The 23,851-nt window shown below is 40.0% G+C and overlaps 1 protein-coding gene across 3 annotated transcripts in view; it reads left to right on the forward strand.

Moving 5' to 3' along the window:
- C6H1orf87 (chromosome 6 C1orf87 homolog) overlaps positions 1 to 23,851 on the forward strand; it is a 95,638-nt gene that overhangs the window by 27,468 nt on the left and 44,319 nt on the right. For all 3 annotated transcript variants that reach the window (XM_055585668.1, XM_055585669.1, XM_055585670.1), the window contains 5 exons: positions 3,585 to 3,725; positions 4,300 to 4,563; positions 8,085 to 8,200; positions 11,591 to 11,780; positions 19,562 to 19,659. In XM_055585668.1, the coding sequence (XP_055441643.1) occupies positions 3,585 to 3,725; positions 4,300 to 4,563; positions 8,085 to 8,200; positions 11,591 to 11,780; positions 19,562 to 19,659 (809 nt within the window). The remainder of the gene's footprint in view (positions 1 to 3,584; positions 3,726 to 4,299; positions 4,564 to 8,084; positions 8,201 to 11,590; positions 11,781 to 19,561; positions 19,660 to 23,851) is intronic.

Here is a 23,851-nt window from a genome sequence, read left to right on the forward strand (position 1 = left end):
AGTGACTCACACACACCCAGAGGCACTATTCTAAGCTCTTTACATATATTAACTAACTTACTACTCCCAAGCACTCAGTGAGGTAGGAACTTTTATTATCTTCAGATCATAGAAGAAGGAACTGAAAAACAAAGACATCAAGTGCTTTGCCCAGGTCATAAGGCTGAGAAGTGGCAGAGCCACAGTTGAGGTCCAGATTCTAGGGCCTTAATCCCCAAACTATATTCATTCATTTATATGGATATAACATGTCTCATTTAATCCCTATTGATGGGCATTTAAATCATTTCTAGTTTTTCTCTTATAAATGAAAGTTTGTTTGACCCTCTCTCTACCCATTTGGGATACAGGGTCTGCATTAGCCACTGTAACAGGCCGAGTGTTCACTGGGTAAGTTGTTCTTGGACCTCCACGGTCTGGATTCTTACTAGCTCTGCAGTGCCAGAGGGAGACAATTTGTCCCTCCCCTCCCAGGATTCAAGAGGTTTCTTATGGAAGGCTCAGCAGGGCTAACACCCACCCATCAAACACAGCAAGACCTCGTGGGAAGTGTGGGGCCTGACTAATTGGTTCTGTCTGCTGAGTGTAGGATCCTGGCTGGCCAGATGGCAGCCATGGCTGCCTGGTACAGAGACACTCATTACCACCTTGACTAAGGGGTAAGTGGAATCCTGCCACAGTGAAAGGAGTAAACCAATCAGAGCTCCTTCTAGATTCCTGTTCTTCACATATAGATGAAAATAAGCTTTCCTGTCTGGGATGTAGCAGGCAGTCTGGACCGGCTGAATTTGCTCTAAAAGAAAAGTAAATGTGGGTTAAGGACTGGCAAGTGTGAGACTCTGTTCTAAATTACAGGTAAACTCGAAGATAACCCTAGGAAGAGGTAAGTAAAGCTGAAAATGTTAAGAGAAGCAATAGTACGATATCTTATAAATCAGCAAATACAAACTCTCATTTCACAAATGAATAATAAGAGACCCAGAGAGTTTAAATGATGTTTCAAGATCTCACAGACAGAGCCTGGCTCTTCTCACTGCCAGCCCTAGGATCTTTTGTCTCTTAAATTCTCTCCTTATACATTTTTAAAAATACATATATGCTATTTACACTGTTTCTCAGAAGTATCAGCTCTGCTTTCTCTCAGAAAATAAAAAAGAATCTGTGACTAGCGGCAAACTCAGTAGCACAGTTTCAAAAATAAAATTAAAATGTGCTTTTTGCATCTGGCAGCCTGAGAATGAAAGTGTTAGTGCTTTAATTTTAATAATTATCACAGTTGATTGGTAGTACGTTCCTTTCAAAGCCATTTTGCTTGTTTTGTCTTGCTTTTCCTCCACAACTGCCTCTTCTAGAACTCTGCCACTCCTGCTCACTCAGCCCACTCTAGAGAGACTTTGATTTTTCTTTAAAATGTTTAATGACTATAAACCATTCAGGTTGCTATTTATACTGATAGGTTATTCAATATAAACTATCAAATGAGTATGGACATTCAGTTTTTAGTGAATCCCTCTCATAATGCCTCCTTTCAATGACCTGATATTAAATATGGCCATGTGGTTAAATTTGTACCCAGGATTTCCTTTTAATCAGGTACGGTGAGGTGACAGATAAAGAGACAACTGCCTTTGAAAGAACTTGTGACTTAGATTTCCCAGGGAAAGAGGGTATGCCACACTGTGCAGGGCCACATGTGGAAGCAGCAAGGTCAATCAGGAGGCAGAAGAGTAAGGGAAAGGCACAGGCCACGGCCTTTATTGGGGTTTCCATAGGAAAGGTAATGCATGCAGGGTTAGCAGATTAGAACTGGCTGGCTTGAACAACTCCAGTGAGTGGGCTTTGGGTAGAGGGGCTATCCCCAGTCTGATATGTGGACCTAGGTTCATTTGGGACAGGTGAAATACTGAGTTGGTATGTGAGTTAGATAAGGGAGGTGGTTAGAGACATAGATTTAGGGTTGATTGGTTTGCATATGAAAGATGTGTTTGCAGGCTTACTTTTCCTTTGTCACAAACACCTGCCGGGGTCCAGCCCCAGCTGATCCACGGTATTCGAAGGAGAGACGGCATAGGCGAGGGTCAGGAAACAACTGCTTAATTACACGTTAATTAAGGATACAAAGAGTAATAGAATGAGGATAGCTCAGTAGGAAAATTCAGTGGAGAAAAGAGGCTGAGTAGCTTGGTTTACGCGGGAGACCAATAAAACTTCAAGACAAGAAGTTTGCACCACTTACGTAGGCCGCAGGCGTCCTTCCGTTCTCCCGAAAGAGAGGAGACACTGAGGCCTCCCCGGTCGGATCTTAGAAGCCCAGGCATAATTAGCAAGCATGGTGGGTTCCGCACTCCAGATGGAGACTCAGCTAGAATTTGGGAGAGAGAGTGACATGGGGAGACCAAGTTTCAGTGAACAAGGCCCGCACTTTATTTTCCAAAGTAGTTTTTATACCTTAAGTTATGCATAGAGGATAATGGGGGAAGGGGTGGAGTCATGCAAGGACAGCAGTTCCTGGTTCTAATCGAAGCCAGGCTTTCAAACTTATCATATGCAAAAGTTCAGGTGATTGACATCATCTTCTGGCCAGGAGGCCTGTTAACATTTTAAGAAACTTATTTTTCTCTAAAGGTGATTATTCCAAAGTCAGGCACCAGCCTCCAAAAAAGCATTGGACAAAGCTGCATTTTACATTTCTATACACCCATTATATCAATCAATACACTGCCAAGGACACAGTAGGTAGGAGTATGGAGACTTAGCAGCAAACATTGGCCCAACAAGTGAAAAACCCTTCACCAATACAATTTCTAATCAATCTTTTAACTACTCAAAGGAATCTGTGTTTAGGCAGTTTAGAACATCTCCTGCCTCTCACAGTTGGGAGGCTCTGAACAATCACATGTGGCCGGAAAAACCTATTCAGGCAGGCTAGAGGATTTCCAAAGGAGTTTGTAGGTTGAAACACTGTCACACCCAGGAATTATTAACTGGAGCTGTAAGCTAACTCTTTTTTTCAGAGAGAGGTAGTGGGGGACAGCCCCCATAAAGTCAGAGGTGTAGGTGAAAGCAAAAAGCAGAAAGTAGGCAGACTCTGGTTTGGGAGGTAGATGCTCGAGAATTTCCAGGGGGACTCCTGAGGCTCGATCCCGCCTTTGCGTATGCCGAGCCTCCTTCCTCATGACCTTTGTCATGGGTGGAGCTCCTCACGCTGGCTCCCAGCAGTGATAGAATTCCAGTTGAGCTATTCCAGATCCTGAAAGATGATGCTGTGGAAAGTGCTGCACTCAATATGCAATATGCACTCAATATGCAATATGCCGGCTCCCGGCACACCTTTTATCATACACAAAAGAAAACGTGTCTAACTGCCCATTTATTTATCAAACTTGTGTTAACTGCATAATGCTGAAATTAATGTTGAGATAAGCTCTCTTCTTGGGGGATCAAATGACTCAATGACCTCGGGGCTTGAAGTCTTTTGGAATGGGACCATGTTTTAAGAATTAGTTGGCTCACTCATATTTTCCATTTTTTTTCCTCTTTCTCTTCCCCATCCCTTCTGATCCATTTATCTTTGCTTCTTTAAGGTTTCCAACCAGGCAAATGTCTACTGCATCTCTCAACCAACTGGAGACCAGTCCCTGTCCTATATCCATGGCCTCCCCAGGAGAAACTTTAGGGACTGGTCCTTAGAACAGATGGCAAGGAGCAGCTCTGACCAACCCAAGGTGGGAGCTGTTGAGCTGTTTTCTATTGTAGATGAAGGGATATTATTTGTCAACTGTGTATTTTGATGTGGAACAGATAATAAGATGGTCTAAGATAGACTGGTGGATACCACACCTGATATGTCTCATCAGCTTTCCAGGAAACTTCCCTGGGAGCCCACAGGCAAACCTCAAATGTTCCACATGACCATCGCATCTTCCTTCCCTCTTCCTCCTCCCAGATCCCGGTCTTTAAGATTTATCATTCTAAATTCTCATATAATAAAAAATATATATTTTGTAAAAGACAAATGATATACCTTAAAGAACCTTCTATCAGAGTATGTACTCTGAAATGATTTGCTTCTTTTCTTCACCTGAAGGAAAAGATCTTGAGACATTACAAACTAATGAATACATCCATATTGAATACTTACTTGAATACTTACTTTCAAGTATAAGTATTCTTCCTATTCGGGACAAGGCCTGAATGTGGAGGCTCTAATACCAACTCAAGCACTCTTCTGCTTCCTTGCATTGGTCTTCAGTCACTTTGGTTTAGAGCCCTGTTAATTTGTTGTTGTTGTTGTTTCAGGATATTGGCCAGAGACCAAGTGGGTCAAAAAAAGAAGACACTTTTCTTCTTGCCCTGGTCAGAAGAGAACTCAAGTCTCTTCCTTTGAGTTCTGGCTTATTAGACAAACTTCAGAAAGAGCTGAAGATATTGGATCCTGTCTCTTCAGGATTTCTTCTCCAATCTCAGCTGAGCCACCTCTTCTTAAGGCTTGAAGTCCCTCTGCAGTTGCCAACAGTCAAGATCCTTTGCCAGAGATTTTCTAGGGGGAGCTCTCCTGAAATGGTAGGACCATCTTGCTACTTTATTGAGTCCCCTTTGTTTATTTGACTTGTACCCACCAGAGTAATAGAATCAAAAGGTAAGTTTCTTTCTTGAAAATAACCTTTGCCATTGACCCCTAAGCTACAAAGCCTATTTATAGTCATATGTAGAAATCTCTAGTCAGATAAGACCCAAATAGAAGATAGATTTAGGTCCTTTGTTGTTGGTGGTGCTCAGTCGCCCAGTCATGTCCGACTCTTTGTGACCCCATGGACTGCAGCACACCAGGCCTCCCTGTCCCCCACCATCTCCCAGAGTTGGCCCAAGTTCATTTCATTGCATCAGTAATGCAGTCCAGCCATCTCATCCTCTAATGCCCTCTTCTCCTTCTGCCCTCAATCTTGCCCAGCATCAGGGACTTTTCCAATGAGTAATCTGTTCACATCAGATGACCATGATACTGGAGCTTCAGCTTCAACATCAGTCCTTCCAGTGAAAATTCAGGGTTGAACTCCCTTAAGATCGACTGGTTTGATCTCCTTGCTGCCCGAGGGACTTTCAGGAATTCAACACCACAGTTCAAAGGCATCAATTCTTTGGCATTCTGCCTTCTTTATGGTCCAGCTCTCACAACTGCACATGACCACTGGGAAGACCACAGCCTTGACTATAAGAACCTTTGTCGTCAGAGCAGTGTCTCTGCTTTTCAACACACTGTCTAGGTGTGTCATTGCTTTCCTGTCAGAAAGCAATCATCTTCTGATTTCATGGCTTCAGTCACTGTCTGCAGTGATTTTGGAGCCCAAGAAGAGAAAATCTGTTACGACTTCCACTTTTTCCCCTTCTATTTGCCATGCAGTAATGGGGCGGGATGCCATGATCTTAGTTGTTTGTTTTTTTTTTCCCCCAATATGTAGTCTTAAGCTAGCTCTTTCACTCTTCTCCTTCACCCTCATCAAGAGGCTCTTTAGTTCCTCTTCGCTTTCTGCCATAAGAGTGGTATCATCTGCATATCTGAGATTGTTGATGTTTCTCCTGTCTATCTTGAGTCCATCTTGTAATTCATCCAGTGCGGCATTTCTCATGATGTGCTCAGCATATAGGTTAAACAAACAGGGTAACAACAGAGAGCCCTGTTATACTCCTTTCTTGATCTTGAACCAGTCGTTCCACACAGGGCTCTAACTTCTTGACCCACATACAGGTTTCTCAGGAGAAGGTAAGATGGTCTGGTATTCCCATCTCTCTAAGAGATGGGAATCTCTTTCCACGGTTTGTCATGGTCCACACAGTCAAAGGCTTTAGCATAGTTGATGAAACGGAAATAGATGTTTTTCTGAAATTCCCTTGCTTTCTGTATAATCCAGTGAATTTTAGCAATTTGATCTCTAGTTCCTCTTCCTTTTCTAAACCCAGCTTGGACATCTGGAAGTTCTTGGTTCACATAATGCTGAAGCCTAGCATCCAAGACGGTACCACCATGTACCACCAGTGGGGTTAGCCCTGTTTAATTTCTCTTTAAAAGGTTTCCTGTCCCAGATTTCATTGTCTGCTTTTAACATCATTGGAATAGTTAGAGATTCAAGATAACAGGTCTGTTTACAAGCTGATTGGTCTATAAGCTCTGAGGTTAGAATGGAGAACTTGATAAAGATGTATCATGACAGTTCCTAGAGATTTAGAGATAGGAGGCATCTTTGAAATATGGCTCATCACCATCATTTTACTAATTAGGAAACTGAAACCCAGAGGATCAAGGAATTTCCTCAGGAAACTCAGAGAATTAATGGCAGACCCAGGGCAGAGATAAAGGTTCCCCAAAGATAAGGCCAGGGTTCTTTTTCTGAGCATTGCACTTCCTAAGTTCACACTGTAAGTGAATACACAGCATAGTCCAAGTGTAACAGAATTCTGGGAGTGAGAAGATGATATCCTAAAGTAGGAAGAAACAATAGCAATGGAAAAATCGTAAATGAGCATGTGTTGATGGAAAATCAGGCCAAAACCAATCTCATAAGGCTAATGTGAAGATTTAGTAATATAATAAATGCAAATGACCTGGCCTCATGTTTAACATTTAGTAGGTTCTATCTCCTGCCCACTCCTAACCTGCAAAAATAGAATTAATTTTATATTTATGAAAAGTATTTAGCAATACAATGTCAATCTATTAGTGCAACCTTTATGAATCTTCAATTCAAGTCAATTCTCCAGCCTGAGTCCTAGTTTCTATCAGGACCTTATCTGGCTTCCCTTCCCCACTGCTACCCACCTCCACTACCCTGGAGTTGTCTGCCCATCAGAGCCCCTAGAATAATCATCCAGTCAAGCAATGGAAATGGATGACATTCTTTTAGTCTTTTCCTACATAAAAAAAAAAAAAGAAAGTCTTAAGTTTTTCACTTAGGTAAATAAAGCCTTGCCCCCAAGTAATCTGACTTTATCTTTTGAATATATCTAAATATAAGTATATAATATATATAATAAATGTATGAGACGTGTGAGAGAGAGAGAGAGAAGGTAGAGGCTAGGTCATGCTGTTGTAACAAAGAGCCCCAAAGTCTCAGTGGCTTAAAAGAATGAAAGCTTATTTTTCATAATGAGTCCTGCCTAGTCTCTTCTCAGTACCATCATCATCTTAGCTCCAAATCCAGGCTGGTGAAGCATCCACTCTGGAGTATTAGTGGATGTGATGGCAGAGGGGATAAAGAGATATTTGGGTGGGGGGGCGGGGTTCATGTCAGCAGTTTAATCCTCAGCCCAGAAGTAGTGCAAGTCACTTCTGCTCTCAACTCACTGGCCAGAACTGATCATGACCCTACTCAACCATCAAACAACCAGCAAGTATCATTTTACCACATGTCCAGAAGGGAAAATAAAAGGAATTGTTGGACAAAAAAAAAAAAAAAGCACTAGTAATTACTATAATATATTTTTAAATCTGTTTTTAAATTTTTCAATGCTAAAAATTTTTCCAAATACATTTTATCTCAACAAAGGTCCATCTAGTCAAGGCTATGGTTTTTCCAGTGGTCATGTATGGATGCGAGAGTTGGACTGTGAAGAAGGCTGAGCACCAAAGAATTGATGCTTTTGAACTGTGGTGTTGGAGAAGACTCTTGAGAGTCCCTTGGACTGCAAGGAGATCCAACCAGTCCATCCTAAAGGAGATCAGTCCTGGGTGTTCATTGGAAGGACTGATGCTAAAGCTGAAACTCCAATACTTTGGCCACCTAATGCAAAGAGTTGACTCATTGGAAAAGACCCTGATGCTGGGAGGGATTGGGGGCAGGAAGAGAAGGAGATAACAGAGGATGAGATGGCTGGATGGCATCACCGACTTGATGCACATGAGTTTGGGTGAACTCCAGGAGTTGGTGATGGAGAGGGAGGCCTGGTGTGGTGTGATTCATGGGGTCGCAAAGAGTCGGACACAACTGAGCAACTGAACTGAACTGAACTGACATTTTATCTCAGCAGGTATCTTCTTTCCCCTAAGTGTAAATTAAATGAGGATATTCTCTTTGATATTTAATTTTCAGGTGAATTATGAAAAGCTACTCTGGTTTTTAAAAGTTGCAGCTTCAGAAGATACAGAGCAAAACAAAGGAGTTGAGGACAGCAACGTAAAAGAAACTCAGAGTAGTACCCATCAAAGGTACTTTTCTCCCTATTTATGGGCATAGTGTGTATAGACTTCAAGAGCTGGCAGGGATCTTGGAAGTAATACATTTGAAAACTTCACCCACTGCAAAATCAGTTTACTCTTTACCAATGCTTTGCCTTTTGCTTATAGTTTTCTTTTCTCCCTCCTGTGCAGGCATGCATACAAAGTTATTTGCAACAATGCGTCTTTTTTATGAGATTGCCATGTGAAAATGAAAAACCTCGTTATGAAATAATAAATGAGTGTGTACCAGGCAGAGTTCCTGTCCTCATAGTGTGATTCCAGAAATATGTTCAGACAGTGAACTCCTGGGTTACGGGCACTAGCAGAAAAAGGTTTGAGGTACAGAAATCAGCAATTCCTTCATATAATCTCAAAGGAAAGAAAGAACCCAACATAAATATAGGACGTGAGGAACAGCATTAGAGATGAGACACAGTAAAGCATGATAGTCTGTATTCTCCATGAAAAATGACAAAATGCAGTGGTTAGGAGCATAACTTCTATTGACAGAAACCTACACTCAATTCCTGTTTCTGCCCATTAGTGACTCTGTAAACTTGGGCTGTTCATTTACCCTCTCTGTGCTTCCATTCTCCAGCTGTTAAATGGAAACAATGATAGATTTCCCTTCACTTTATAGATTTGTAAGAGGAACTGAGTTAGTCAATGCATAGTTCTTAAAAATGGTACATGATATGGTTTGTTACTATTTTGAAACTATCCCTGGAGGTTCAGATGGTAAAGAATCTGCCTACACTGCTAGAGACCTAGGTTAGATCCCTGGGTCAGAAAGATCCCCTGGGGAAGGGAATGGCTACCCACTCCAGTATTCTTGCCGGGAGAATTCCATGGACAGAGAGGAGCCTGGCAGGCTACAGCCCATGGGGTTGCAAGAGTCAAATACAACTGAGCGACTAATACTACTATTACTACTACCAGAAGACATCCTTTCCAGTTCCAAATAATGTGACACAGTAGTTAAGAGCCATGGCACCAAAGTATGTCACTTCACTCTAGGAAAAAGGCAGGGTTTCCTATAAAATTGTCCTTGGACCAAGTGATAGACTTGATTCCTTTCTACACTGTGCAATGTGCCCTTTTTGGTTGCATTACTTCATTCTACACGCATCCGTTGAATGCCAGCTGTTTGCCAGGCACACTTTGCTGAGCACAGTGAATTCAGAGATTGGCAAGGCTCAATCTCTCCCTCAAGGGCTCACAGTCCAAAGAAAGTGATGCTGCCATATGGGTACACCAGTCAGCTATCACTTGGAGCAACTTCCCTACTGAGAACCATAAATCCCTAGCAATATTTAATAATCAGCAGCCATACTTCATATAGTACAGATAGTGAGATTTGCAACCTGAGAAGTAGGAGATGATGCATCAGAACAAATGGCCACCTACTGGCAGATATGGGTCTCATGAATCCTAGACAGGAAGTCTTTCCTGAGCCCTAGACTAGGTTATATCTCTTTGCTGTATAACCTCATAGCCCTTTCTTTTTATAGTAGTCGTTGTGCTTATAATTACTTCTTTGACATTTGAGGTGAGGAATAGTGTCTTTCCTGGCCAACTCAGTGTCCAGCATAGTTCTAGCATAGTTCCTGGCACATGGGAGATGCTCAATAAATATCTGTGGAATGTCATCGGCACCTCCAATTATCCAAAGAGCTTGCATTATTTCACTTGCAGGAACATTTGGATATCTACTATATAAAAAAGGTCCATAAAGATATCATTCTGAATTCATCAGAGAAGGTGCTGCTCTATATAAACCAGACAGTGTGTTTGCGGAAGTGCAGGACTGATGGCCTGTAATGAATCCAGGCTCTTTATTAATTAATGTACAGCTCAGAAAAAGTCCCTCCCATGTTCTGTCAGGTAGAGCTTTATGTGGGACAGCTCTATGATGTTTAAAATGCCTCCAGCATCACCAGTGGCAACAGCTTTCATCACCTAAGTTGGACCAGATGAAGTAAACTCCTGCAGAAGGTTTTTCTATGAAATCCACCAGCTGCAGTAAATGGGCTCCATATAAAACCTCCCATTCAGTACTCCGTGTGCTGAGCCGAGGGCCAAAGTCTTTCTTATGAATTCCTTCCTACAGAAACTGGTGTTACAAGAAAAGGAAAGGGAAAGGAAACCTGATTCAAATCCGGAACAGATTTGCCAATCTGTACAAGATCCACAGATATAGGTGCAAAACAGACTCAGCCCACATCTTATGGTACAGTTTACAAGGGAGGTCAGACAGAAAACAACAGCTAAAAGAATCAGGAAGCAATCGCCAACTTGAGGGAAACTTATTACAGGAAAAGAACAAAGAAATTTGAAAGAGTTTCTCAAGCAGGGGGTTCAGGAGCACTAGGGGGGCTGACTGTGAACCTCAGTTCCCAGTGCCTCACTCAGGGACATCATATTGGCAACTGGAAACTGACCATGGTGGGAGTTTTTGCACCATAAATATTAGTAAGGCTGCAGATTACAGCTTTATCTTAGAGAGCTGGTCATTAATGATTTACCAGCATACCACTGAAAGGAAACTGATTTACATGAATGGAGTTTGGGGGATATCATAGAATGTCTGTCTAGAGAAGTGGAACTTAAGTTGAAACAGAGGAAACAGGAAAAGCTTCACTCTGAAGGAGATAGCACAGCTTGGATCTGGAAGAACACATACACTGGAATGTTAAATGAGTAAACACCCCAAAGTAGTTTCATAAAATAAATGACTATAACACTTTATCACATTGTTTTCACCAATCATTTAAAGAAACAACAAACAGATATACCATCTTAGTAACTACATACATTTGGATGCCAGACGGTAAGTAAATAATTGTTCCCAAAACTTTTCTGGGTTTTCCAGATTCAAAGAGCAGAGTCAAGGATAATGAAAGAAGTTTACCTGTTTCAAGATTTCCTTCTAGATAGCTTCCCTGGCTACAGGGATCTGGTAGGATCTGCTTTGCTTGTGGCAATGGACAGTTTGGGAATTTGCTATCAAATTGCTATTGATATTTGCTATCAATAGTTATCTGGACTTAAGAAAAGTGTTAATAAGATCAAATAGGTAAGTAAACTGCTATGGTCAATTCTAAGTTTCCCTCACCTGGAAAAAAATTAGTGGATTACAAGTTTTAGTCTATGATCTAGTTGAATGGATTCATACCTCTGAGAGAAGAGACTGTGGGACTCACTAGAATAGAACAAACTTTAGTTGGTCTATGCAGTCTCCACATGCAGTCCAGTGATGAGGTTACCCAGATTTAGAAGGCCTTGCTGGGTGGGTTCTCTGGTTCCACAGTGTATGGCAGGGGTAAGAGATAGGATATGAAAACACACAGCAGCTTTGAGTAAATTGTCTTTTCACAGCCTTTCTCCTGCTTCTCCAAGCAGTATTGCCCCTCAAGACTACAACTCACAGTCAGACGTGAACGAGAGCCTGTTGGAAGTCCTGAAGATGGCACTGAGGGCAACCAAGGCCAAACTCAACATAGAGAAACTCAACCTGAGTTTTCGAAAAGAAGATTGCTCATTCTCTGGCTGCCTGCCCCCACACAAGGTAACCTAAATTAGATTTCAGATTCATTCATCTCCAGAAGGCTATCTTGGGGCACTGGGTCTATAGTAAGAAGGCGCAGTTCACTAAGAATAAACATTCTGAGATCCATAACTGGCTAGCTTTGAAAGTAGGAGTGAATATATACTAATTATGTAGGTCCTAGGAAAATTTAAACTATGTAAGTTCAGTATTTATTATGTAAGTCTAATAATCACTTCCCAAATTTTAATCAACTAAGAGGAAAATAATGAGCTAAAGAAAACAGAATGTTTACAGTAAAGATTTCCTTTTCCTGTTTTAACCTCTAATTTCTTATGTAATAAATTGGCCATCTCTTTGGAGAAGGAAATGGCAACCCACTCCAGTACTCTTGCCTTGAAAATGCCATGGACAGAGGAGCTTGGTGCAGGCTACTGTCCATGGGGTTGCAAAGAGTCGGGCACGACTGAGCGACTTCACTTTCTTTCTTTGGAAATCAAGCCATTTCTTGTTTAATAGAAACTTTAAAATGAGGGCTTCCCTGGTGGCTCAGTGGTAAAGAATCTACCTTCAGCCAATGTAGAAGACCTGAGTTTGATCCCTGGTCCAGGAGGATCCCACATCCCCAAGCCCATGTACCACAATGACCGAGCCTGTGCTTTAGAGCCCAAGAGCTGCCACTACTGAGCCAATGCCCAGCAACTACTGAAGCCCCGTGCCCTAGAGCCCGTGCCCTGCAACAAGAGAAGCCACCGCGATGAGGAGCCTGCACAGCACAGTGAAGAGTGGCCTGCCCTCACCACAGCTAGAGAAAGCCCACACAAAAACAATGAAGACAAAGCACAGCCAAAAACAAATAAATACAATTATATTTAAACTAAAGTTTAAAGTGATTAAAAGACACTGAAATAAAAATTCAAATTTAAAAAAAAGCCCAGTTTTGATCTGTGTTCTGCCTGTGGATTACATTTCACAATTAACTTATTTTCTGCGCCCAAGAGGAAAAAACAACAAGAGTAAAGAATTATGAAATATGCCGAATTGGTCCAGGAATGACTTACACTGGGCTATGTTTTATGCTAACAATAGACAGTATGACACTATCCAAACAATATTTCACAGTGGAAAACAAATATTTTTTCCAAAGCTAAGTGTGCATGTATCACACCCTCTACCAGTTTCCGGTGAGGTCAGCAAGCGGTACTCTGTTCTTTAGGGACACCAAATTGTAGGAACTGATGTGGTTTATTGCTGATAGAGATTAGCAATGCTGTTTTGGAGCATTAATTAACTGGATAGATATGTTTCATAAAAGAGGATCCAGAACCATATTAACTCATGTGTTGTATTCACCCAAACAAACTCCAGTCATGAGATTACCTTGCATACAGGTAAAATAATAGTGACCACATTGACTGCAATTCCATTCACAACAACTTGCATCACCAGGCTTTGCTGAGTTCTTCCTAAACTGCCAAACACTGCATTAAATGCTTTACTTATATTTACTCATTGAACATTTACAGGTAAATGGAAGATCTAGGTAGATGTTATAATACCCATTTAATAAATGAAATAAACAACAACTGATTCTCAGAGAAGACAACTGAATCTCTAAAGGACCACAGCTAGCAAGAGGCAGAGCCAGGATTCAAATACAGAAGAATACTGGACACTGAGAGACAGAATTGGAACTCCAATAGGCAGATGATAGCTGGAAGATTTTACTGAGTCTAGGATACAGGAATTAAAAATCCAGAGGAGCAAAAAGGATTGTAATTTATAGGGGAAAAAAGGTCTTGAAGCAAAGATTGGAAAATGCCTTTCATCCAAGTAAACAGGAGTTAAGAATTGAGAGTCAGAGGATTCAAAAGAGCAAGTGATATTTACTAAGAAACCAAGGACACAATATATTGAAAGTGGATTCTTATTCTGTGACAGAAGTAGCTTTCTTTCTTTTTCATTTATACAGTCAACTAACCATGCAAAGGCAAAGTCACATGATAGTGTGCATGCGTGCTGTATACATGAATATTAAACATTCAAGCATGTTTCACTGGAGGAGAGAACATTACAGGAGCTTCCACACATCATAAATGGCCTTTATTGTGTTTTTGAGAAGATCAGCAGAAATTGACTAAGCAGGAACCACTCTTTGTCAGATTAGAAAATACATAACAGTATCAGTGAAGCTTGAATGTTCTCAGATGACACTCATAGAATGGAATATGAATGACTTGAAAATCAAAATAAATTTGCTTAAGCTCTTTGAGTCTCTGATTTTCCATCTGGAAAAAAGTGGGCTCCAAATATCTACCTCCTGTGTCTATTGTGAGGATTAAGTAAGATAAGTATGTGAAAGCACTTAGTATACTGTTTGATATGTGAGGCACTCAGGAAATAGGTTTCCCTTCCATATATATATGTAGATATAGATATAGATACAAATATAGATTTTTTTTTTAAATGAGTGTTTGGTGAAATTATCACTGCAAAATAGTCTAAGGAAGGAGGCTCTTTCCCAGGGTCAAGTGATGGCCACATGGAGTGCTGGCTGTCAGAGCAGGCTCTGAATGTCTTCCCCCCACAGCTGGCCCTGAAAGCTTAAATTTGTGGTTCATATTGAAGAAAATGGGGCACATTTTCCTTGAAGCTGGTCTGCCTCTCATGAGCCATCTGGCATCTCTTAAGACATCTGGAACTCACTCAAAATATATTACAGTTCTGGGAGGCATGGCAAATAGAACTGTGTTTCCCCAGAATGTGAGATAAATTGAGGCCCAACGGACACTGGATATGACATGCAGCAGCAGCTGCACCCCAACATCCTTGTTCCTGGGCACAGGACTTCAGAGGCAACTGGGAAAGGCCATCTGAATTGTTTCTCTTTTTGATCAGTAGTTGTAAAGGGCACAGGGGAGAGGATCTCGGACCTCCTTGAGTTTCTCATGAAACCTATGCACGCTATATTCAGAGGTGGAGAGGAGCACATCCCCACAGCCAGTATTTCAGAGGGTTCACGGATCACCTGTACCTCCTCAGATAACTTAAAGCTGTTCTGAAGGATGATCTATGGGTCCTATCACTCAAATCAATGGCACTGTCACCAACCTCAAAGAACAGTATAAAAACGTATCTGATATCTGTCATCCTCGTTCTGTGGACTCGCTCATTCTGTGCCTGTCACATCCTTCATTCAATGATGGCTCAGAAAGGACTCCTGAAGGCAATGTGGACCCACATACATTTATTTATTAACTTCCCTGACCATTATTCATATCAGGTATGATGGTAAAGAATCTGCCTGCAATGCAGGAGACCCAGGTTTGATCCTTGGGTCAGGAAGATTCCCTGGAGCAGGGAATGACTACCCTCTCCAGTATTCTTCCTGGAGAATTCCATGGACAGAGGAGCCTGGCGCATATAGTCTACAGGGTCACAAAAGAGTTGGATGATCAGCACTTGCACTTTCTCGTCCATTTATTGAATAGGCTGTGGAACCTAAGAGGTTTCTAAGCATAGAGGTTCAGTTTAACACCTTAATACATAATCCATATTCTTTACCTTCTGAACTCCTTTCTGCTCTATAATGCAAAGCCCTTCCAAACTACTCCCAGACCTTCCTGCCAGGAGGAACTGCTAGAACACAGGTTACTCTACCTCTAATTACTCTTTGCCTGATGTTCATGCAACCTGCTCACTATCATCAGGAGGGACTCCCATTACTGAGTGAACAGGGGCTTATGAATGTGAAATTTGTTCCCTTGGCAAGACTACAGCTATGACACTAGTTTACCAAGTGACCGAAACTGTAATACATTCTTCTGCAGTTGGCCAGACTCCTTTCTTGTGTTTAGTTGTTTCTCCATCAGTACACTCTGCCCTGAAATATAATGATTTATACTAGCCTTAAATTGTTCCCTACTTCCAAACCAGTCGCCATCTTTCTGGTCAATATGGCATGTTTATTCTTGCATTCAACATACTAATCACACAGTGTGCTCTGGGCAGTGTGATAAGGCATTGAGGACAACACACGATTATGATTTCAGTTCCAGAGTTCTCCAGGAATTCAGGGAAAAGGTAGTATTTTAAACATGTTACAATTTTGTATGACAAACACATTGGTGGCAATAACTTTGAATACAGAGAAGGAATAACAACCTAGCCTCACCCAAAAACTCCAGAGGAAATAAAGCAAATACTGCATCTTAGAGGACATGTGAATTTGACAAAGAATTTTGGTAGGGCAGAAGAAAGGACAGGAAAGGTTTTCTAGGTAAAAGGTGCAATGTGAAATGTTACTGGGATGGAAGAGAGCATGGCTAGTTCAGGGAATGCTGAACTACTCATATAGGCAGAACATGGTGAGTGTATGGTGAGTGGGGTCGGTGGGAGATGCTGCTCAAGTTGATGTTAGAATGGTTGGAGGAACCATTTTTTGAAGGGTCTTTCTAAGGAATGTGACTTTATCCTGAAGCTCCAGTGGAATCATTGAAGAATAATAAACAAGTGAATGATATGATCAAATTTGAAATTTAAAAAGAGCACTCTAATAGATACGGAGAATTAGAGACATTGAGAAACTTTAAAAGGCTATTCCAGTAATTCAAGCAAGAAATTATGAGAATTTAAACCAGGAAAGTAGCAGGAGGGATGGAGATATCAAGGAGGTAGAAAAGTAGGTCCTGGTGACCTAATTAGACATAGATCCTGAATTAGGAGGAATGAAAAATGACTCCCAAGGTTCTGACTTTGACTAGATGGTGGTACCATTCTCTAAGACAGGAAACAGAAAAGGAGTTTGGGGAGGCAAAGGAAAGAATGCTGAGTTCACTTTTGAGCATGTTGATGTAGCTTGAGAGAGTAAAGCTAAATAATGACATAAGGGTCTTCAATATGGAGTTGAAGCTTTGTGAATAATTAGGATTACTCAAGGACATAAAGAAGGTAAGAAGCAAAGGTTGAGGAGGACACCTGTTGTTAAGGAGCAGGTAGATGAAGACAAGCCAAGAAAGGAGACCAAAAATAATCAAAAGAGACATGGGAGTGATCAAGAAAGCCAAGAGAAGAGACTTAGGAAAGGATGGCACGATCAGCCATGCCACAGGCTGCAAAGAGATCATCTGTAATCGGGATTGAAAAATATTCATTAAATGGAAAACTTCAGAGGTTACTAGTGACTTGGTAAATACAATTTAAGTAGAGTGACGGGGTAAAATGCAAATGAAGCCACAAATGGGAAGGAAGTAGAGAGAGCATCTGTGCATCAGTCTTTCCAGGAGCATTTTGAGGAAATGAATATTTATTTTACTTGTCACTTTCTAAATAACATAGGTATTTTATTTACATTTGATTTTTTAAATGACTTTATTGAACTGAAGAAACCATATACAACCAAACATTTTCTTATTGAATAAGGACATCATAATGAATATTCATGGATTTTTAAATATAATCCTAGATAACACTAAATTGCCAGGATTTTCTGGTAGATGTTTCTATTGCTCTTCCACAACTGTCAGCAGTCAGTTCATAGCAGCTATCAATCAATCTACTTCTAGGAACCCTGATGTACTATTTCTAATCTGCTATTCATTTAGCCTAGAGCAAAACTCAATGTTGCCAGAAGTAAATAAACTGTTTTTAGAATACCCTGTTAATACTGATGTTTAAAAATATATTAATATGCTCTAATCATGAGGATAAGTTGATTTTTATTTATTTAATAAAATGGCATAACATAACTAATTTCTACCACTCTATTTTTGCAAACCTATGCCTTTACCTTCAGTACTTTTAACTAATTCATTCATTCCTAATTCATCTATATATTCATTTATTCAATAAGTAATTTTCAACACTGTGCTTGGCAATGGTGATAGGAAAATGAAGGAAACACAGTCCAACCCTCAATAAACCAGTCTTTTAGAGATGCTGTAATGAACAGATATTTACTGCCCAGTGAAAAGGGGTATAAAACTATAGTAGAGTGAATTATGCCAAAATACGTTTAGTTTCTAAAAAGCACAATGCTCTTTCTCACCCATTATTTACACATGCATTTCTTCTGCCTGGAATTATCCTCAACTCCTTATTTTTCTGGCACATTATTATTCCTTTTTTTCATGTTTTATATCTGTCTTTTTCCTTCCCTGAAATACTCCTCTACAGCTAGTAAGTAACATGTTTCTAACCCAGATTGGTTGTTTCCTTCCAAAAAGACAAATGAAGATTAGGCTTTTGTCACTGTATCAAAATATACGTTATATTATTCAAGTATGGTCAGACCAACAGATCAGGAGGCGGTTGCCATTGGAAAGATAGTTTGTTACTCACAGTTCCCAAGAGGAGGGGCACAGATACCACACAGGCCACATGGTGAAACCCCAGAGTTGGTCAGGAGGCAGAGGGGATGAGGGGAAAGTGTGGGCAAGAGCATTTATCGTGGGTGGGTGAAGCAGGATAAGAAGGCTTAGGATTGGCTAGTTTGAATAATTTCAGTGGGCTCTGGGGCACAGGGGCCATAATCAGGACCTGGAAATAGTGGCCCAAGTATGAAAACCTCAATAAAAGAGGTAGTTGGTTTGCAGATGAAAGACATACTTTCAGGTAAGTCCTTTACTATCTCTAGTAGTTGGCTAGCCCTGAAAGAGGCAGTTTCTCCAGGGTCAGCAGCACCCCATGATGGCCAAGCATCAGATTTAAAAGACATGCGTAATACAGTCTCTATGTGGAACTTCCTCTCAAAATAACAACAGTAGCTACAATTAGTCTAAACACTAAATAAAACATTTCTTTATTTTTTTCTTTCTTTGCCCCTTCCTTCCTTCTCTCATTTCTCTCTCCCTTCCACTCTTTCTTGTACTTTTTTGCCCCCTTCTCCTCTTTTCTTCCCTCTCCCTTCTTCTCTCTCTCCTCTATCTCCCTTTTTCTTCCTTTTCCCTCCTTTCCGTCTTTTCTTCAACACATGTTAGTCAAATGCCTCCTAAAATCCAGGCATTATTCTAACTGCTTACTGTCTTCTGAGAAGTAGAAAGTACTAATCTTATTTAGTAGATGAAGTAATTGGGCATAAAAAGATTTAGGAACTTCCTGAGGTCACACAAATCACAGACAGCATTTCCAGTGTTCAAAATAAATCATGCCTGATTCTTAAGACTCTGTGTTTAAACAGTATGCTAAACACACAAGAAAGACTATCACGACCTAAAAGTTTGGTGTGTTTGAATCTAAGTATTGCACACCTACCAACTTGAGAACTGAACTGGATTGTTGGCTAGACTCAGAACATATTAAGTACTCAGGAAGTTGCAGTGACTCTTCATTCATTCATCCAACAAATATTAATTGAATATCTGGTTTCTAGACTAAGTTCCATCATTTATTAACCATGTGACATAGAGAAAGTCAATGTAACTCTTGGTTTCCTCATATACAAAATAAAACAAGATTCTTTTGTAAATCAAAGCCAATATTAAAAAACACTTTGTAACTCACCTATATAATAAGTGTATATAATTTCTGGGCCTTGACCACTCATTCCATAGCTGTCAAAAATGTAAGATCAGCATTTCAAAGTACAGTGGCTTCTGAGTAATGAACTATGCCTCTGTGTCAAGCATAAAAAAATGTGCTGTTGATGAGCAGTCCATTGAACATTCTTGTCCTAAATATTATTCTAGTGGTATAGTCCACTCCTCGTTATTCATTTTTTGTCCAAATTATATGTTCTAATAATGGGAAGGAAATTCAAATCAATTTAATTATACTGAAATTTCAAATTTTTTTCTTATTTTCAGGTCAGAGCTATATGTGGGAAACATGGATTATATCTGACTTTGAGTCTTTTGGAAACATTGCTTAACCATCAAGATTTGGGTTACCAAGATGAAATAAAGTAAGTTGATTTTTGTATTTACACAGTCCTTTATTAGAATACCAAATACATAAGTTTGTCTCTAGGCTAAAATTTTATATGTGAAACGATCAGTTTATTACCTAAAGACAGAGTTAATAGATGTTTGTTTATATTAAGATCACAGGATCTTTTTGGCCATAGAAAAATGAAAGCCGTAAACTTCCACTTCCAGTTTGCTGGTAAATGGCAAGTCAGATTTACCATGTCATTCTAAACAACTAAAATATAGGACAAAATATATGAAATGATACTTTCTGGACTACTTTGGACATCAGGAAGCACAGAACAGTGATTCCTGAGAGAAGGAAATGAGGTAAGCTCAGTTTACTGAACAAGAAAGAGGACTCCAAACTTAGCCCAGCATTCTCCTTGAGCTAAAGGAATAGAGTATGAAGTTCAGGAAGGCCAAGAAGTCTAGAATACTTGGTACAACATAGCAATGAGGCGAGATACCCTAAGAGGCCTTTCTAGAGACTTCCAAAGAGTTACCCTGAAGTCTTCCCGTGCAAACTTGGCTAATGTATGCATTTGAGGAAACTACCCAAGGCCAGCAAAAGAAACATCAAGAGGAAAAAGAGGAGAAAATTTTAGATCTCACACAGAGTTGCTGCTGCTGCTGCTGCTGCTGCTGTTGCTAAGTCGCTTCAGTCATGTCCAACTCTGTGCGACCCCATAGATGGCAGTCCACCAGGCTCCCCCGCCCCTGGGATTCTCCAGGCAAGAACACTGGAGTGGGTCACACAGAGTTGGGAATAGTTCAAATTTATACCAGTCAGAGAGGAACACATGTGGGATGGATTAGAGTCCTCAAAATGGTATTATGCTATAGTGAAACCTAATGCATTAGATGGAGAAGGCAATGGCACCCCACTCCAGTACTCTTGCCTGGAAAATCCCATGGACGGAGGAGCCTGGTGGGCCGCAGTCCATGGGGTCTCTAGGAGTCAGACAAGACTCAGCAACTTCACTTTCACTTTTCACTTTCATGCATTGGAGAAGGAAATGGCAAGTCACTCCAGTGTTCTTGCCTCGAGAATCCCAGGGACGGGGGAGCCTCATGGGCTGCCGTCTGTGGGGTCGCACAGAGTTGGACACGACTGAAGCGACTTAGCAGCAGCAGCAGCAATGCATTAGAAACTGGAGTCTCAGAAGGAGATAAGACAAATATAGGGAAAGAAAAGAATGTTGAAAAAAATAATGGCTGTAATTTTCCAAAATTGAAAAAACTATAAAGACATGGACCTAAGAAGTTTAATGAACTTCAAATATAAGGAATTTGAAGTAAACCATACCAAGGCTCCTTATAATCAGATTGCTTAAACTAGTAGTAAATTAAAAACCTTAAATGGACAAGGGAAAATGACAAATTACATAAAGAGCAACAAAGATAAGAATTATGACAGATTTATCAAAGATAAGAATTATGACAGATTTATCATTAGACACATAAACAATAAGACCGTAGAATAACATCCTTAAAGTCTTGAAGGAAAAATGATCATCCTGAAATCCTACATCCAGCAAAACTGCTTCAAAAACTAATAGAAATTAAGATGTTTTTTACACATACAAGGACTTCCTAGGTTGTGCTAATGGTAAAGAGTCTACCTCCAATGCAGGTAGGACAAAAGATGAGAGAATTCATAACCATCAGAGCAGTACTGCAAGAAATAGTAAAAGAAGGCCTTGGGCAGAAGGAAAATAATCATTTTTAATCTGCACAAAGAAATGAAAAGTATTGGACATAATATGTCAATGAATAAAAATACAATTTCCTTATTTTTAAAAATCTCTTTAAATAATAATCAATTGTTTAAGATAACAATAATAACAATGTACTGTGGAGTTTGTAACATAATAGAGGGCAGCATTTGACAACAGCATAAAATACTGGGAGGGGAAATAAAAGTGTACTGTAAAAATACCTGTATACTCTCAGCTAAGTAGTATAATTTTGGTTGAAGGAAGAGTATTCCGTTAAAAATATGAATTGTTGTTTAGTCACTAAGTCATGTTCAACTCTTTTGTGACCCTGTGGATTATAGCCCACCAGGCTCCTCTGTCCAAGGGATTTTCCAGGCAAGAATACTGAAGGGGGTTGCCATTTCCTTCTGCAGGGGCTCTTCCTGACCCAGGGATTAAACCCAGGTCTCCTGCATTGCAGGCAGTCTCCTGCATTGGGAAGTGGGTTCTTTACCCACTTAGCTACCTGGCAGGCCCAAAAATACTAATAGAGAAGTTTAAATTGAATAATCACATATAAATACTAAGAATAAACAAAAAAAAGGAGGGAAAGCAAATAAGAAACAAATAGGACAAGTAGAAGATAAATGCAAACAATGATGATAGATTTAAATCCAATTATATCAATAATTACAGTAAGTATTAATGGTTCAAATGCACCAATTAACAGGCAGCAATTTTCAGATTTCATTTAAAAAGCAAAACCTAACTAAATGCTGTCTGAAATGAACCCTTTTATAATATAAAGGCAGACCCAGTAAAAGTAAAAGGATGGAAAGTGATATACCATACTAATTGGTATGAATGAAAAATAAGCTGAGATGGTTACACTAAAGTCAGACAAAGTAGATTCTACATCAGGGGGTATTGCCAGAAATTCAGTTCATCAAAAGGACATACAGACCTAAATGTTCATGCCCTCAGTAACATAGTTTCAAGTTAATAAATTAAAAACATAAATCTGGAAGGTGGAATAGACAAATTCACAATTTTATTTAGAGAACTGAACATATTTCTGTCAGTAACTGACAAAAACAAGTAGACAGAAAATCAGTAAGACTACAGAAAACTTGGTTTTTCCAGTGCTCATGTATGGATGTGAGAGTTGGACTATAAAGAGGGCTGAGCGCAGAAGAATTGATGCTTTTGAAATGTGGTGTTGGAAAAGACTCTTGAGAGTCCCTTGGACTGCAGGGAGATCCAATCAGTCCATCCTAAGGGAAATCGGTCCTGGGTGTTCATTGGAAGGACTGATGTTAAAACTGAAACTCCAGTATTTCGGCCAGCTGATGTGAAGAGCTGACTCATTTGAAAAGACCCTGATGCTGGGAAAGATTGAGGGCAGGAGGAGAAGCGGATGACAGAGGATGAGATGGTTAGATGGCATCACCAACTCAATGGACATGAGTTGGGTAAACTCTGGGAGTTGGTGATGAACAGAGAGGCCTGGCATGCTACAGTTCATGGGGTCACAAAGAGTCGGACACAACTGAGTGACTGAACTGAACTGATAGAAAACTTGGACTATATTATCAACTAACTTGATGTAAGTGGCAATTACACCCCACACAACAGCAGAATACAGATTCTTTTTAAGTGTTCATGAAATATTTAAAAGATAAACCCTATCCTGAGCCACAAAACAACTCTTACTAAATTTAAAAGGAATAAATCATATAAAATATGTTTCTTGACCACAAAAGAAATAAATTAGAAATCAAAAAGCAAAAATAAAACAAAACCAAAAATAAAGCAAAATAAAATCCCATAATTCTCCCAACATTATGAAACTAAACAATATACTTTATAAATAACCAAAGGTCAAAGAAGAAATCACAAGGGAAATTAACAATATTTTAAACTGAATTCAAATGAAAACACAACATGCCAGTAACCTTTGTCTTTTTTTTCTTTTCCTGGCATTTTATATCCAATCCATCAGTAATTCATGAATAAATCAACCCTATCTTGAGAGTATGTCAAGATCCTGCTCCTTTCTCACCACCTCTATTATTACTTAACTACACCCCATCCAAGGTACCATTATGTTTCTCCTGGATTACTATAATGGCCTCGTAACTGAATTCTGCTTTTCCCTTGTTCCTAGTTTATCCTCAATACAGAAGCTACAGTGGTCTATTGAAGCCTAAAACAGTTAATGTCACTGCTCTGCTTATTACACTGCAAGAGGATGTTATTTCACTCAAACGGAAAAGAAAATTGAAGTCCTGATAAAGGGCTCTACATAATCTGCCCTCTTCAACTTCTCTGGCTCCACCTATAATTTTGTTTGCTCATTCTGTTCCAGTCACACTGTTCTCCTCTTCTTCCTCAAACACACCAGGCACACATCCACCTTAGTACCTATCTTCTGAATGATTCCTCAACCTAGAATATTCTTTCCCCAAATATCTTCATGCTAACTCCT

Source organism: Bubalus kerabau, chromosome 6 (genome assembly GCF_029407905.1).
Source record: "Bubalus kerabau isolate K-KA32 ecotype Philippines breed swamp buffalo chromosome 6, PCC_UOA_SB_1v2, whole genome shotgun sequence".
Classification (NCBI taxonomy): Eukaryota; Metazoa; Chordata; class Mammalia; order Artiodactyla; family Bovidae; genus Bubalus; species Bubalus kerabau.